Here is a 19,160-nt window from a genome sequence, read left to right on the forward strand (position 1 = left end):
AGCAAATTGCTAATTCAAAGTTAAGAAGTATTCAGTCAAAATACTACTCATTAGTAATAAAAGAATATATATATATATACTATTGGTTTATACCATTTTTAATTATATATATAAATTAATTATATGGAATATAATCAAAAATTGAATAGGTATTTGAAAGTAAAATTGTAGATAAAGTTGTAATGATAATCGAGCAAAGGATTAAGTTCATATTTTATCCCAATAAAACTGGGAACTAGGAAAGAAAAAAAAAACATTTTGGGATATTTTCATCGGAATTTTAATTTAAATGTAACAATCTGTTTATCGTCCAGAAAGAGAAAGAGAGAGAGAAACTGTAGCAATTGTAAGGTTTGGCAAGCGAAGGGAGCAGGTGAGAAAACCTAATAGTTTTACATACCTGAAACATACACAATTTGATGTAAAATGTAGCGTACGATTTTGTTATCAAAATAATTTAGTCCACTTGACAAAGAAACAAGACTTTATTGTTGTGAATACCAAAATGCTTAGAATATTTTTGATTTTTATAAAACTTTTTGATTTTCTTAAAGACCGAACAAAACTCTGAATTCTGTATCAAAATTATTTAGTCCACTTGACATGGAATTTGCGTAATAGATTAAAATTACAATGATGGTGATGATAAATACAAGAAAATTAGTAATTAACACCGTTATTTATATACATATTTTTGGAAGCCTTGTTAAACGTAGAACTTTAAGGGCCATCATTTATCATTAAAACAATATAAGGGGAAAAGGAAAGGGAAAAAGGAGGAGAAAAGGGGAAAACAAAACGTTATTGAAATCTAAGAAATCACTACTAAAGAAGACAGCATTAAAAGCATTAATACCTGTTTGACTGTGGAAGGAAATAGTAGATTTGAGATGCGATTTCTAGAAAAACAAATTTCATGCAGCAATCAAACTACTGATTTCATGCTTTTATTCCTGGATTTCTCAATAGTGATATGTTATATTTGATAATGTTTTTAACATTTTCTCACTAAGATATTAATTTTCGACATTTAATGCTCATAGCTTGACTTTAGTTTTGAAAAGAAATCTAACAAAAATACAGCGTGTTCTGAAATTCGTATGAAAAATTCAGAGGGATGATAAAAAACATCAAGAGGATGAAAACTTACTCTAGAATATGGGGTCGCAAACCCCATTGCGAGGGTAAGAACCGAAAAAAAAAATGCAGGTTTTGAATCTAGAGAAAGATCTGTCAAAAGCATCTTCGAGCACATTCAGGAATCGTTTTTGCATCATTATAGACAATTCAAGGACGTCATAGGGAGTCACTTTGAACAACTCTTATAATAATTGACCAAATAAATCTTTTAGCAAAATTATAGAATTTTGGAAGTTGTTTTCCAGCGTGATGTCGAAACCTGCATGGGTTTCTCTCGTTGTTTGCCCATATTCTATGGTAAGTTTTCATCCTCTTGAGGCCTTTTATAACCCTGCTGAATTTGTGAATCAAGTTTGGGAACATCCTGTACAAATGTTAAAAACAAAACACCATGTATATTTTTTTCGCTTAGATAAGTTCAACTACCTTGCTGTATCTAAGTTGAAAAGTTTTAAATTCTGTGAGTTTGATTTTGATACTTTCCAGTGAAAAATTAATACAGAGATTTAAGCTCTTTTTTCCCGCTATGCAATAGTCACTCCCAATACAATTCCTAATATAACACCAATAGTGACCACAGCTAGGATAATCCATAGCACAATCAAATGTCCCTTGCAACATATTTGATCTACACTGTAGACATCGTCTGCTTTTGATCCCGCGTATCCTGATGCGGGCGGAGTTCTTAATTTGAAAGGATCCCTAACAGGTAGTGGTTCCGCCCCTGCAGGGATCACGAACGGTCTCGGCCGCATCATCGGTGGCATTAGGTACGGATTAGGAAACACTTGCATCGATCCATGGAATGATTTCTTTTCTAGGTGTGATGGCGGAGGTGGTGGATATTGCAGAGCTGGTGGGAAAGGTGGAGGGTGATGACCATAATATGGCAATCGAACGTCGAACAGGGAACCGTGTCGCCTCATGGTGCCGCTATTGCTGTGCCCTATGGGATGGTGCTGGTGATGGAATAGTGGTAGTCCATGGCCATGGACCGGGCATGGCTCACCATCCCATGTTGCTAATGCAATAGCTGGTACACTTCTGGTTGACCTATAATGAAAGTAGTAAAATTGCAGTCAATTCAGGATATATTACAATCAATCAACTGAATCAAATAATTCAAGACATATTACAATAGTCAATCCAAAGCACTGGATTTTTAAATAAACACATAAATGAGCAAAACAAAAAATTGATTCTTTGCTAGCTGCAAACTCGTATTTTGTACAGGTTAAAAAATTAGTAAATTATGAATGAATCGGTGTTAATTAACACTACGCAATCATGCATTAAACTAAAAAGGATAAAACGACGTCATAAAGAATATAAAATTTAAATAATTCTGTTTTTTTTTTTAAAATTATTTGTTACATTTATCAGTGACTTTACATTGTTAAATTAGTCTTAACACGTTTTCAGAAGTTTACATCATCAAGAGACATATTAATTAATTATAATTGCCCAGTTTTAAAGACATTAAAAATTGGAAACCGTAAATGATAGAATTGATAGCATACAATACTTGATAGTAACGATTTATCACAAACAAGCGATCACATTAACTGACACTTAGCACATAATGTAAGTTTTTTTCTTCTATATCACATATTGTTGACTTTATGTTTATAGAAACACATTTCAAAAGCGTCACTATAAACAAAATAAATATGTAATTCCATATTGTTTATAAACTACTAATTTCTTGATTTATTATTTCAGTTACTCATTTTAATTAATTTACCTAAGAGTTCCGCCATTTCTGAAAGGCGGCCCAACAACACCAGGGTAAGGTTCTACAGCTGAAAATTGTGATTGGCCATCCCTATGATACCGGGCTGTTGTCCGGCTGTTTGGTCTTCTTAGTGGTGGCCCTCTGACCATTGGAACTTCTTCTCTCTCATCAGATGAAGTTGTAGTCACAGACGGACTGGGAGGTGATCTGTGATGATGGTGGTGATGATGACCATTTCTCGGTCCATTTGGCAATGTCATATCACGATGTCGCCAAGCCAAAGGTGTTCGGTGGTCAGTCATATATGACCTCATTGTTACTATAGTTGGCACCTGCAAAAGTACAGTTTTAGTTTTATAATTAATAGCTCAGGAAGGTGCAATGTCATACATTATTGAACATAACACATTATACTCATCTAAATCTAAAAGTTTCATACTTTTTTCTGCGAAAGTTTTATAGGGTTCTATTGCTTTAACAAATCTCATTCGTTTATTTGTTCGTTTCAAATTTTATTTATTTATTGCCTTAAGAAATTGCACATGCAGTGCCTCATGTTGGTAAGCTATAATTTACCACCTTAAGAATATATATTCTTTTGAAATGGTGCGATTTGTTCTGCTGATGCAAAATGTCGATAAATATATATCTATTAGAAATGGCACCATTTTTGCACTTGCAAAATTTGTATAAATCAAAATGAGCAGAAAAAGTTAGAAGCTTCTTCCCTTCTTAACACTATAAATATAAAAATATTATTTTTAATAACATCAAAAACTGGGTATCAATAAAATAATTCTTTTTATTAGGGCTTCAAAAACCAAGTAGTTTCGCCGTTTTACCAAATGCTTTGCAGTGTTGAGGTATTGGGTTCGAATCCCACTGCAACACTGAATGTATCGATATGATATTCTTCCTTAACTTGTGCTATCTGTTCTTATCCATAAGCCGTACTTTGTATTATGTAGATGTTAAAATAAATAAAATATTATTAACTAAAAACTTTTCCTTTCCCTTTCCAGTTTTTAATTATCCGCCCAATGATTTAGTTCGCTAAAAATTAAGAAAAATAAGTTGCTTACTGTAACATTACATTATTTTTTAGAATAGGGTTGAACTTTCAACAATGCACCCAGTTAGTGTACTTACTTTACGATGAACTTGCTTAAAATTTCTGGTATTAAAAAGGAAAGAAGCTTTCAACCTTTTTCTTCTGAATGGTGCAACAAACGGATAACTAGTTTTAGCATATAAAGCGTCGTACGTAAAAAGTTAACTTTCTCCTCCACTCATTTTGATCTATACAAATTGTCATACCATTTCTAAAAGCTTTCATTGTGATCTCAAAAATTGGCAACCAGTTTTACTATGTAAAAATTTTCAGAATATTTGCAGCAAAGAGAAGGGCTGCTTCCATATACCTGGTAAAGCATTGTCCATATTATTTTGTTAAAAATAATATTTTAAATGCATGTATAATCTCTTCTAAATCATTTGTATTTGTGATAACATATGAATTATTAGTAACAAAGAGCAAAATCAAAGAACATATACCATACAAAAAGTTCTATGATACGATTAAGGGAGAAAATTATTAGACTACTCACTCTATCTTTAAAGATCAGCTATAAACCAGTTCGAGTCATATCATTGTATACTGTGTCATGTACATATGCAAACTAATTGGGACAAGCTTTTTTTTTAATTTAAATTTTTAGTAAGCAAGCTGTAAGTGTGAAACTGTCAAACACACAGCCTGAAAACAATTTTTGGGGGATATTTTGCTCAGCAAATGGCGCTGTAATCTTAGTCCTTGATATTAGGTACAACGAATTTAACAGAGAACACATAATTAATGCGTGGGATTATTCCATGCATGCAGACGTTTGAGGGACTTATAGCATGACACGTCACCTGGTCAAAACTTCAAAATGGGCAATACTGGAAAATCAAAATAATGATACTTGATTTTCCTAAAAAATTCCCTAGATAAATCCAATTAAGAACTTGTGGATATTTTGAAGAGTTAAATAAGTAAGATAAATCATACTAAAAATAACATATAGATAATTCTATGAAAGTCTGGCTGCAAAATGATGATGCACTTAGGTATGGAGTAACAGGAAAACGTCTTTTAGAGTTCGATGCTAGTACTGTCTATCACTCACAAGATAGGCCTCCGTTCTCACTGAAAGCTCAACTTAAGATTTCCAAGCAGTAAAAGAGACAATGAATGTAAATACATAGTATGAGAAAAAACGCACTGGTTTTGATGAAAAATTTTTTTTTCTCACTTTCTCATAATTACTTTATAAAGTATACTTTAAATTTAACTATAAAAACTTAATATAGATATAATAATAAGATGAGCCGTTGTTTTTTAATAGGATTTTAGTTTTGGATTTTCATAGCATTAATAGTTCTAAAAAAATTCAATCATTGCAATAAAAATAGAATGAAGACAGCAGTGAAGGTGCATTTAATTCTCTACGCTTCCCCGACGTATAATTAAGGATTCCATAACGGTTATCAAACTATGCAACAAAATGCTTAAACAAAAAGGTTAGTTGTAGCCATTGAAGCATGGATGATGGAGTTCCATGCTCATAGGTCATGCATGCAGGACATGCATAATGGCTGACTTGAATAAGCAATGACAGTCCGCTATGACTAATATGACTCCAAGGACGATTGTTCACACTGGTATTCATTAGGCGGCTAGGATGATTAAGGTACTTTTCTCTTTATAAAAGTCAGATAGAGATGAGATTTTTATGAACTCTTTTATGGCCATTATTTTCCCTCAGCCAAGTGGAATGGAGGAGAGAGAAAATATCGAAGTGATGCTTCATCAGAGACAAGGTTAAGTGAATGCAGTTACAGTGAAATGAATTATGGCAGCTTATTATTTATTTATTATTATTGTTTTATGGAAAATGAAAATGGTAGAAAAGACTTCATTTGAAAGGGAAATTGATGATCTGAGGGTTCGTAATAGAGGTGGTGTGCCTTGAAAGGTTATCTTTCCATTATTTAAACAAAAAAATATGACAAATAAAGGTTAAATAGAAAGTGATTTATTAGTTTTCAAAATAAATGTTCTTAAACTGCAAAAGAACATTATTATGCTAATACTACTTGTTCGTTTGCACAATAACGTTATTTATTTGTAATTTTTTTTCAATGTAACACGTCTTGAAAGAGCTTTGATCTTAACACGTACTCACATGATAGGATCAGGATTAGCAATTGTATGACATGTCACAGTTTTAAACATAGATAAAACCGTTTTGCCAGAACTACCCTGCTAACAAAAACCAAAAATGGGATTTTTGTTTACTACGAACATCTTAAATTCATATTTTTAACAAATTAATACTAATTGAGTGATTATTTGGAAAATGTTTGAAGCTTGATGCCATAAAACTCATTAAATCTTCTTGTCATTTTTACGAGTTTACTAGTTTTTGACTCCCAAAAGCTAACTCTGATTAATATATTAGTACTTCGAGAGCAACGTTACATTTAACATGATATTTAGTCTCCCAGGCCAGTGTGGCATTTCAAGAGGTGTCCATCTGCATGTCTGTAACGTTTAGTTCTGAGGCGCCAAATGCTATCTTTCCAATTATCAGTATTAAGTATTATTTACCGTATGCAGAATATTTTAAACAACATAATAAATAAATTTGATTAAAAAAAACATATGCATAGAAACATATGCATATACATAACATTTCTCTGTTTTCTATTTGTCTTTTTTAAAACAATAGAAGCAACAAACGTGCGAGAACACGAGAATATATCTTATTATCTACAATTTATACATTAAAAATATGTATATTATACTGGGTCGTACAGAGAGACGGGAAACTTTTAAATAATGAAATTTGCAGGAAAAAAGAAGACAGAGGCAAAATCGGATAAAATTGAAGTACTGACAGAAGGAAGTGCATGGATTAAGTATGTTGATTGTTTACGTTGTCAAAATAAAGTCAATCTGTGTGTTTATTAAAGATGACATCGGGAGGGACTGAAATAGCCTGTTTTAGAAAGACTGGAATGCTTGGGCGTGGAACAGATTTTTTGTCATCATTAATCTTCGCACGCAGAATTTTTATGAAACATATTTTTCACATTTTTTTCATTGTTTTGTATTGATTTAGGTCAAAATAAGAGAAAAATAATATGTTTAGAGTTTTAATAATTTATAATTTTGAAATACAGTATGAATCACCGGGGTATTTTTCCATGTTGAATGTAAAATCTTTCAAGCAATATTTTTTTCAAATTTGCACTTATTTTCAGTTATTAGATCTAAGAGAAACAGTTATTCATAATGGAAATTTCTTTAATTTGCAAAATAAATTATAAATAAATTTTTGAATATGAATGAAAAATAAATTGTTCAAACTACTTTTTTTGGATTTTATATTTTAGTACAAATATTAGACTATTAGATATATATCCGTCGTTGAACAGCCGACCCAATTTATGGGTATACGACTACTAATGTTCAACTCCGTAGCCTTGTAATTTTGAACCAATCCAGAAGACAAGGAAATTCCTGGATCCCCCAGAGGTATTGATTTGTTATGGGAACGTGGAGGACTTTGCGACTCGACAGATTTAACTTGCATCAGTCACCATTTACTACACGGAGAGTCTTCGGTCGGTGAGGATCGAACCCATTACCTCTTGGACGTAAGCCCAGTGCCCTACCAAAAAAATCTTAGTTTCTTATAATTAAAAAATAGCAAAATATATTTTTGCTTGTAATTAGAAAAAAAATATATATATAAAAGGAACGCTGATGTTTCATCTGCGTCAAAGAGTTAAAGTAAGGGATCAGTCAGTGGCATTTTGTTATGAAAACGTAAATGGCGTACTGTAAACATGTAATATCATTAATAAGAAACGTTTTTCCTACTTTTATTTGTGCTAATTACATTACTTTTGAAATTTCACATTTCCCAGCGTCACTCAGCTTATCCCTACATTATTTTAAAAGATTTCCTGATCGAAATAAATAAACAAATAAACGGTAAGAAAACACTCAAAAAGCATTTCTGCGTATGCCTAAGCCGCAATAACTTTTATCCTCCAATTAATCTATATAAATCCGTTTTTCAACTTGGAGGAAATGTTTTGTGATGTTAAGAAGATAATGTAAATTTCATTGAAAATAATCCTGAATGAGATTTCATCTGCCAAAATAACTCGCTTCGGCGAATGATTTTTATCTATTGAATACATTTGCATGACAAAATATTATAGCAATGAATGCATTTATAATTTTTATTTATTTATTTCCCCCCTCAACAATTTCACTTTTGAAAAGACGGTGGCTGTTTGGCTGTTGCAATGCGTGAACCTCTTTGGGATTCAAAAAATTCGATGGAAAAAAAATAAAAGGAGGTAGCTTAAATGTGGGCATTCTTAAAATGTAAAACTAATTTTTTTCGTTTTCACTTTACTTTTAACATATCTAATTAATAATTATCAAAATTGATCTGGGTGCCTGTGGCAGTTTAAGACCTTTTTTCCAATCCATCTTGATGTTTCAACTTTAAGGTAACCAGAATGCAAATTGGTGTGAAAAGAATTTTAAATATTTTGCACTCTATATAAAAACGCGTTCCTACAAAAATATGCAGTCGTCGACTTAAGGTATCAAATGCTTTCTTGCTTTATTTAGAAAAACTGGGCACCTGGGCCGCGCAGTGGCCCCTATCCCTTGAAAATAGAAACATTGAGGTAAAAACATTTTGAATTTAGCAACATTGGGGTAGCTAAGGTATCAAATGAAAGTTTAACGTATAACTATATAATTTTTATTTTGAAAAAATCCCTGCTGAATTAAATATGTTTTTATTTCAGCGTTTATATAAAATTTTATTTCTTTTTATTTTAGCTCCCAGAAATAAACTACTTAAGAAATATTTTGGCTAGCAGTTCTTTTTTACCGTGATTGTCATCACTTTAAGAATGCATATATAAATCACCTTAAGCGACGATGTTAATATAAAACTATCGTGATATTTTTATTTATTTTATTTATTATTTTCCTTTTTTTACCTTAAGCATGCTTTACATATTGATTTGTTGTGTCCCCCAATATATACACTTTTTGTCTTTTTTTTTCCAATAAGGATTCTAAAAACATACATTAAGAGTGGTCTTCACTGAAAACCTTGTGCATCAGACAAGTGACCGAACAATCACTGATCAAATTAGGTTTTGAGAGCACAGCGAAAAGTATTTGAGCAATCTTGTTCAATGGCTAACTCCGCACGGAGGAAATAAAATTGAAAATTATAATTTTACGTAGGTTTTTTTTTGTTGTTCTTCTGTGAATCTAAGTAAGAATAGTTTCATATATTTAAATTTGATTCCATGATATTTCAGTCAAAGATACATATTTATGAAATATTTTTAGAGAAATAAATGAATTACGAGTCACGAATACGATGAAACTGGGAAATGGCCCGTTATTTAATAGTCAGACTGATGATTTAAAAAAAAATGTATACGCATGCAATTCATTTTTATTTTTTGATGTGTATTCAAACAAGTTTCGTAAAGAACTGTTAAAATTAAAAGGAAAATAAATAAATAAAAATGGGTTGTAATAAGGAAAGCACAAAAGGATGAAATATGAAATGAGGAAATAAGAAATCCAGACACTTTAATCTACTTTTCAATAGAAGATGCGATTATATCAAAACCTTCACAGCCAGACAGTGGTTTCTTGTTTAACTAATAATGGAAGAATGAAGGAAAATTCACGCGGTAATTTTTTACTTTTCGAACGATAAAGTTGTTTTCGTTAATCTTTTGTTTCTCAATTAGAGCAGACTTCTGTTTACAAGGAATCCGTATTACAGTCTGTATTGTTTTTCGGTATCACAGCTTTTAGAATAAATTTATTTTTGAAAAAAGACGTAAACAAAGCTAAATTATCAGTTTTCTGATCGTAAAGTATACATTTTGAATCAGTTAAAGAAACAATGAAAGGAGATGAATTTAATTTATCTTAGTAAAATGTTTTTTTTTTACTAAGACTGACATTTGAAGAAAAATATTACATAATGTAAATTTTTATCATAAATAGTTTATAAACTTCTAATTATGCCAATTATGCCTTTATATTAATTTTGAAATTAATATAAGGGAGACAGAACTTTCTTCCAGTCGCGAATGGCAGATGATACAAGAATGTATCACGATTTTTTTTTAACACATGCAAATACGAATTTTTTGTTAACTTTACAATATTAAATAATACGAGATTAAATAAATAATTAAACTATAATTTAATAACTATAAAACTAATACAAAACTTTAAGAAAAAAATGTTAAAAGTCTTTTTTCTTTTATTTTAAATTTTTATCTTTAATGTCCCCATTCAGTCTTAAAAGTACGTGACTCCAAAAAATTGTAATTTTTCAGCCATCAATTTGGCAAACCACCAAAATAAATTATTTAATTACTCAAAAACTAATTCAAAATTTAAGCAATGTTAGAGGTAATGCTCACCTAAAGACATTGCAGAACAAATTTTTTTTTCTAAACTGAATAACGCTGCTTTAAAGAAGTCCACTTAGGTATAAGAAATGATGTCCTTAGCAATTAAATTTAAGCATCAAAATATTTCTTAAACATTTCTCTAAAATGGTGCCAAATTTCATAAATTTTTATCCATAAAGTTTTTACGTTGAAGGATTCAAAAATTTAGTAAAGCATCAGCATCAGCGATCCTAATGATTAATGAATAACTATCAATCAAAATAAAGTAACATTGTAACATTAAATGTAGCAATAAAGGAAACGAAACAGATAAAAATAAAAATATAAATAAATGACCACCGAAGCCGACGTCTTCAGGGGGTACTGGCCCCGGTAGCCATAAAACAAAACCTTTTCTACTGAGAGAGAGGGAAAATGCCTAAATTAACTCCCTCAGTACCCCGAAGGTTTTGTATAGAAGTCCAGGAAAAAAGCATGAAATACATTGAACTAATTCAGAAAAAAAACTCAAACAAAATCATCAGAAAATAATTTTTTTTATTTTTGGTCATATTTTGGTGATCATATTTTTATTTTTATTTCCTTCGTTTCCTTTATTGCTACATTTATTCCTTCTTTTTTTGAAATTTCTGCTGCTTTTAAGCGTGTTTTTTTCAAAAAGTTTTGTCAATTTAGAATTAAATTTTTTGTATTCTTTTAGTATTGTAACATTAATGCATTTTTTTCAAAACTTAAATAATAATTTTTGTGATAAAATAATTGATACTATTTATTATTTTTTTGACAATAAAACTTAAATTTAGTTAATTTTTGAAGGGAAGGAAACTTATGATATTAAAATCTTTGTCTTCTTTAAAACTAAAGTTCTTCAACCTTTTGTTTCAAGATGCCCTATCACTAAATAAAGAAACCCCAGAGATACACATTTGTCACATAATATAATATAGCTTATTAGGTTTTATAATTTTTAAAATGAAGGTATTTGGCTAAAAATTGATTCAACAGTATAATCTATTTATTTAATACGGTTTCGTATCGTCTGGAGCGAACAATACTAAAACACACGTTATACTACGATACTATTTTAGACCTAGTTTGTTTGACAATCTTTTGGTTTAGTTGAAACGTATCATGTAAAAGTATTTGTCGATTAAAATTCCTAAAAAATAATCATAATGCTAATCTGTCAAGCATGTTTTAGTTTTCGACTTCAGTCTTTTGACCGAAGGATGCGATATCAGCTATGAATTACGAGTCACTAGTTTTCATCGTAAAATAATCATTACGGCTCTTTTTAATTTTCTCACTAAACTATTATTTTAAATTGTTTGATGGGGTTATAAAGCGGAGTACAAAAATATTATCGGTGGGCTGCTTGTTGAAGACCTTTTTTTGAATGCTCTGGTTACTGTAATTTATTCACCAATTTATTATTTAACACGTTCATTGCCAGCCGAGTGCAGGTGGTTAAACTATGTATGTCATTGAAGAGTGGTAATGTATCGTAATGTAAAGATGAAATTAAAGTTTATCGTTCGTTTTTAGTTTTTAAATTGTGCAATAAGTTTATTTTGATAAACAATTTGGTATTTTCATGAGAAAACATATTTTCTGCAAAAATAGATGATAATATGCATCCTGCTTTAATGTCACAAATTGTAAGGAGGGTTTTTGTTAGGTGATATCACGTAATCCTTCAGCGTACGTGTTAAAAACTTACCAAATGACTTTCTAAGGAAACACATGATATATTTTTTGACGAATTGTTAACGCATAATTTATTGCTGCCATTTAATGCAACGTTAAACGATTGTAAAATATTTATTGCATAAAATATATATTTTACACATTATAATCATTTTTAATAGTTAAATTTCCAATTATTTAACACGTTAATTGCCTGCCAAGTGCAGGCGGTTAAACAATATATATTATTGAAGAGTCGAAATGCATAAAGATAAAATTAAAGTTTAAATTTCGTTTTTAGTTTTTAAATTGTTCAATAAGTTTATTTTGATAAACAATTTGGTATTTTCATGAGAAAACCTATTTTCTGCAAAAATAGAGGATAATATGCATCCTGTTTTAATGTCACAAATTGCAAGGAGGGCTTTTGTTAGGTGATATCATGTAATCCCTCAACGAACGTGTTAAAAACTTACCAAATGACTTTCTGAGGAAATACATGAAATATTTTTTAATGATTTGTTAATGCATAATTTAATGCTGTCACTTAATGACACGGTAAACGATTATAAATTTTTATTGTATGAAATATATATTTTACACATTATAATCGTTTCTAGTTACCCATTATAATCGCTAATAGTTAAGTTTCCAAGTCTCACGATAACAACGAAAATTTAAAAGAAAAACTTTAGCGAAAGAACAATGATCGATATTAGGCTAAACACATTCTGATTTTAAGTTATCTAAAACCTAAGAAATGATTTTTTTAAATCGTTCTATTATCATATACTTAGTTTGAATTAATAATATTTTTTTCCTATAAAAATTGACATAACTCTGTTCATAATATAACTGTAACGTTTCGTAGAATATTTAATCTTCCTCCATAAACTTAACGAATATTAAGAATATTCCTTAAAAATAGTTTTAATTTGTTTTTATAGTGTAATCTTAAGTTCCATGAAAGTTAAATTAGATGAAAGTTGATAAATTCTATGAATTAATCGACTTTCAATAAACTAGTTTTTATCGACAGTATTAAATATTGAAGAAAATAATAAATTGGAGGAAAATTTTATCTGTATTAACCTTCAATTTTAAACTTTCATATAATTGATTAGCAGTTTTGTGATGAAGCATTAGTGGTATGGTTAAAAAATAAAATAGTTAACAGTACCTCCTATAATAAAGATGAAGAGATGCATTTTTAAACATGATGAATTTTTTTGTAAATTTATTACGGTCGGACTGAGGGGCAAAACACCCAGGCTTAACGCCAAGAATTTTTAATAAGCAGTTACTGAATTGTTTCTAATGGACACTTAGAAGCATGGGATGATTCATAGTTGGCAATTTATCGAAAGATAAAATAGCCAAAAACAAAGCCAACCCCAAGTTATTAAGATTAAATTTTAACTAATTTGGCTACGCTTAATCCGTGTAAAGGCTGTGAGAATTAATGTAATCCAGTAACAGAAACATTTTTGTGACTAGGGAAATAAAGTAGCTGAAGGAATCGAGTTAATAAACAGATTTTGATATTCAGTTTTGTCGTGACAGTGAACTAATTAGTTGTATATTTGTATTGAATTAAAAAAAGTTAGCCGTTACATTGATTCTTAAAAAGAGAATTAAATATTTATATTTGTCTTTTATGAAATGTAATAAAAATTAAGTCATTGGTTTAATTGAATTAAAACTGGATTAAGAATCTTTGAAAAAAATAAATTCATGAAATTAAAGAAATTTTTAAAAGCTATGAAATATGTAATGCTTATAATGACAACACAGGTGGTCACAATTCTGTTAAAATTTCGAAAATATTCTTAGAATATCAAAATCCTGGCTCTGTTAATTATTATTTCATCACTACTTATTGTTGTCTCATTTGGATTTACGCTGAAAAGTATTCTTTTCTCACTTAATATATTTGATTTCTTACCAATCAAAAACTGATTTCACAAGATGAAATCTAATTATGGTAATGACAGTTTACAATTATGAATTGTGTTTGAGATGTACAGGACGTAGATAAAGTTCAGTTGTCACAATTATTCTCTATTAATAACGAGATATCATTAGCTGGAAACTATTTAAAGTGAATAAAAGGTTTTCGCGAAGACAAATGATTATAGATCAGGACATCCTCATTAACAATGACATCATGCATGCTTGTCATAAGTCAGCAATCAGCTCATGTGCTTAGTGATTCTCAAGTCTCCATTCTAAATACGCTTTAAATCCTTTTTATTTAATTTTCATAAATAAACTGATGATGGATATTTACTTCATTTGGCAGTATCTTTGGATACATATAAAATACAAGGCAATCGCCGCTTAATTACAATTTGAGATGTAACACGTGCGGTATTTTAAATTCTGCAATAATTTTTTGTGAAAAAATACAATTCTGCAATTAAAAGTTTTTTATAATATAGTTAAATAAGTATGCAGTTGCTTTAATTAGTTGTTGAATTTAAATTCAGTTACTCAATTTTAATTTTAATGGCTGTAAGATATTTTTGTAATGCTTTCAAAGTTTTAAGCATACTTAAGCTTAAAATTTTAAATTCTTTATTAAAATCAATTAAACACATTTGAATGAATAAATTGTTGCAAAAATTATTCAAAAATTTTTAATAAATAAAGTTTTTAAATAAATAATGAAGTTTAACATGGAAGAAATAAATCAATATTATCTGAAAGAAATTTAGGATGTAAAAAGTTCACTAGTTCTTAGAGCTCGAAACAAATCACTCATTCCAAAACTCGCCAGGCGTAAATGATGAAAACAAAACAGATTTGAAAAAATTAAACTCAAAGTTACCAATGTTGTTATTGTCGTAGGCCATTAAAGCAGGGGGTGCAATTGTTCTTATTTACTAGTGGCGCCATCCATAGCCCAGAATTAGATTTTTACTACACTCATACGTCACGCACGTTTATAGGGTGGGGCTCCATTTATACATCAATTAATTCATCCACAGATTGTAGTTTTGACCTGAACCAGAAAACAATTAATCTCCAATTCAGTCCCCCCAGAGGTATGATTTGTTGTGGGAGAACTTTGTGACGCAATAGATTTAACATGCACCAGTCACCATTTACTACACGGGGAGTCTTCAGCTTGAGGGGATCGAACTCACGATTTCTTGGACAGGGCTTCAACGCCCTACAAACCAGGCTATCTCGGACCCATATCTTTGTTTAAAAAAATTTTATGATTGTGTACGTTAACTTTTCGATTAGCTTCATTAGTTTCGGGGCATACCACAATAAGCAAAAAGTTAAATTAGCATTAAGGGGCTTGCATTTTCGATTGCTCTCCTGTCTAAACTTTAGGGACCATAATTTTCAAATTGCGGCTGCCTTTTGAGGGTCAAGCTCACATTCGTCATAGAAAGTAAGTTTTTATGCTTAATTTCGTTATTTAAAATACCATGTTCTAAAATGCAACGTTGGTTAACATATTGCTAAAATAACGTTGTATGCAAAGTATAGCCGAGTTAAATCTAAAACTACTAAATGGAGACAATCAAACGTAGAGACAAAACAAGGAACTGAGAATTATTTAAGAATTACTGAATCGAAAAATTCACATTGCGAACAATTTTAAAAATAAATAGCCATCGCAGTGTTTAAATAGTTACAAAATATAGCAAAGATTTCTTTTCAACCAACAATCTGCATGTTTAATAAGATTTAGCTAATATTTATTCATATAAAAATCTAAAGAAATTCTCTCTCACAAAATAGCGTGATACGAATGTTTAAGAGGTTATGTTAATTTTGATTCAAATATTCAATAATTGTTTCACGCGGAAGCGATGATATGTTGTATTATTGATGAGGACGGATACCTTTTTGATTTTTTGGATTCGAATCAACTTCATAGCTTAATCGAAGGTCTTATTGGGGAAGCCACAAAACAGAGAAAATGAAAAATAATAGAGTGGTAACCAAATTTGGACAATATGTAATGGTTTCTTGTAATGGTATTTAATGTCCTGTAATGGTAATGGCTTGTAATATGTAATGGTATGGTTTCTCGTTTTAGAAAGCACTTTTATTGTGAAAAGTTATATCATACCTAAGATATATATTTAACATAACCTCTACAAAATATACACATAATCTAACGTAAGAAATCTTCTAAATTATTTCGGAGTTATAACATTTAAAGAAGTCATATACTTATTTCTCAAGAACTATTCCACCGATTCTGCCTAAGTTTTAGTTTAAAATAAGTTTAGTTTAAAATCTGTATTATCTGAAAATTTATGCAGTGCAATGCAATTCAGCTTCTTATTGGATTATTAATAAACGGAATAATAAAGAACAATTAAAAATAATTTTTCACTTCTGTTTTTTTTTTTTTTNTTTTTTTTTTTTTTTTTTTTTTTTTTTTTTTTTTTTTTTTTTTTTTTAATAACTGTGTTTTAGCCATGATGGCGCCCTCCGATGAGGTGAACCGAGTTCGAATCCGATGGCTGGGAGATACGAATTCAGCATTCGGCTTGCACCAACCACACTGCTGACGTAAAATATCCTCAGTGGTAGACGGAGTGAGTTAGAGTCCCCTGCCGTCAGGCTAGCTGTGGAAGAACTTCGTGGTTTTCCTCTCCATGTAATACAAATGTGGGTTACTTACATCAAAAAGTTCTCCACGAAGGCCAATTTCTCTCAATACTTGATCCAAGAGTTCCCTTATCTTTTGGATTGGGTTCAAAATTACAAGACTACGGAGTTGAACGTTGATAGTCGTAAACTCTGAAAATTGGATTGGCTGTTCAACGACTGTTATAAAATAAAATAAAATAAAATAAAATAAAATAAAATAAAAGTATTTAATAATTGTGTGCGAAAATCTTTTGATTCTCTCATCAAACGGTTAATGGGATATGACGAAACACGCGAAAATAAAATAAAATTGAGATGCTCGAATTTTTGACTTCTCATCTGACAAAAGTATTGGAAGCATATTTAACCAGATTTCTGAACTGATATTATTTACCAGGTTGCATCAAAACACGGAATTAAAAAGAAGAAAGTAAGAAATCAAATATATTTCAAACCTCGTTTTTTAGGTGAATTTAAAAGGAGAAAGTAATTTAATTTTTGTCATAAGCAATAAATTAACTCTTATAAAACTACTGAAAATTTCCCTTGCATTTTTCCTAAGATATATATCTAATAAATCCAATGTCTGATATAAGGCGGAATTTTTTCAAAATAGAATGTTTCAAAATTTCATGCAAGCCCTCTACGTTTTCTGTTTTAGGAGAGACAGAAATAAAGTTATTATTATTTTCTTCCGTTTTTAATTCACTCGAAAAAGGTGGTTTTAAAAGACCTTTTTTTCTCGTTTTGTTATTAAAATGTTTCTTCGGAAAATAAGTACATGATTTGAAAGTAAGGAGGACCTAGGTCATGTATAAATGTTAAAAATAAACGTCCTAGTTATTATTTTTTATAATAATCAACTTATTGCAATTTCTGGCCTTAATTCTGACGTTTCATGGTTTTAAAAAATGGAGCAAATTTCTGTCTCCGTTTTCAGTTATCACAATTTTATTTTTTTGGGGACGTTGCTACCATTGGGAAGAGCAGCCAAGAAGTATGGGTTCATGACAGCCAAGACGCATGGAAAATTTTTTCTTAAAGATAGAAACGTTCATGTTTTTAAATATTAATCCCGGTTTTTAAAGTTTAAAAGAATACTTTTCCCACCATAAAAATCCAATAATTCGAAATATGTCTGATCGATTAGTTGGGCAGTTTTGCGAAGTAGATCAAGTTTTAGACAACTCTTCCCACTTTTCAACTTTACTTCAATTCTAAAAACTTGCCCAGCAACTGTACAATTTGACAGTTATACAAAAATAAAAAAAATAATAATAAATAAATAAATAAATAAATGAATAAAGGAAAAAGCGTTTCATTTGATCAACTCATTTTAAAAATTAAATTCGCTTTACATTTGAAGATAACATTTGTTTCAGCTCTAGTCCTTCAATAGACAGTGCTGATATTTTTAAAATCCTTTAAACAACAAAAAAAAGGTCAATTTATTCAATAAAAATTTTAAGTTTGAGTTATTCAGTAAATTATCAATTAATTGTGTGCCTAGATTGTTTATTATGCTGTGAAGTTCATCCGAATTAAGAACCAATATTCTCTCAACAACAACAAAATAAACAATAAAAAAATGGTAAATTTATTCAATAAAAATTTAAAGTTTGAGTTATTCCGTAAATTATCAATTAATTGTGTGCCTAGATTGTTTATTATACTATGAAGTCAATCCGAATTAAGAACCAATAATCTCAAGTTCCATAGACACGGTTTTTTGGCTTCAATGTCTCGTAATTGTAGGCTTATTCACCAGTTCTATCCCATTCGTTTTAAGATGAAGTAAATACTATTAGAGTTTGGGTAATTATTCGTTGTTTCAAGCAATTAAACTCGCACTTTCGCACGAAGATTTCAAGTAATCCTTAATCACTGACTTCTGGGCACATTATACTCGACAAAAAAGATTCCATTTTAACTCTAAGGATTAGGTCAAATTCCGAAAACATTCCAGTTATTTTAAGTAGTCTGAAGTTGCTTGAAATTTGTAGAAGACTTGGCGAAGAAGGGTCAAGGCGGAGGAAGTACGTCATGAGGAATTTTCCCTTGGTAAAGGGAAAATTGGAATTGATAAACCGTCTCGTCCACCATTTTAGCTCACATAAATGTCTACTTTTAATAATTAACAATAATTTTTTTCTTTCATGTTTGTCACCAATTACAAAACTTGAAATACTTATTCTAGACTAACCAATTAGAATTCATTATCCGAGCATATTGTTCAGTAGAGCTTTGATAAAAATGACAAAAAATAAAATAAATAAATAAATAAATTAAGAAAAAAATAAATAAAGAATAAATAAATAAATAAATTAAGAAAAAATAAATAAAAAATAAATAAATAAATAAAAATTAGTTATATTAATAACAACGAAAATTAGCTACATGCTACAAAAAAAGGTAATACGGAATCAATTAAATAAAAATTAGAGAA

The 19,160-nt window shown here is 29.9% G+C and overlaps 1 protein-coding gene across 1 annotated transcript in view; it reads right to left on the bottom strand.

The window, feature by feature from the left end:
* Nucleotides 1–120: 120 nt before the first annotated feature.
* Nucleotides 121–19,160, bottom strand: part of LOC107437727 (GV1) — a 49,764-nt gene continuing 30,724 nt past the window's right edge. Inside the window, exons 2-3 of the mRNA XM_016049817.3 lie at nt 2,885–3,207; nt 121–2,193 (exon numbers count right to left, since the gene is read on the bottom strand). Of these exons, the coding sequence (XP_015905303.1) occupies nt 1,665–2,193; nt 2,885–3,189 (834 nt within the window). The 5' untranslated portion in view covers nt 3,190–3,207 and the 3' untranslated portion in view covers nt 121–1,664. The remainder of the gene's footprint in view (nt 2,194–2,884; nt 3,208–19,160) is intronic.

This window comes from Parasteatoda tepidariorum, chromosome 8, assembly GCF_043381705.1.
Source record: "Parasteatoda tepidariorum isolate YZ-2023 chromosome 8, CAS_Ptep_4.0, whole genome shotgun sequence".
Classification (NCBI taxonomy): domain Eukaryota; kingdom Metazoa; phylum Arthropoda; class Arachnida; order Araneae; family Theridiidae; genus Parasteatoda; species Parasteatoda tepidariorum.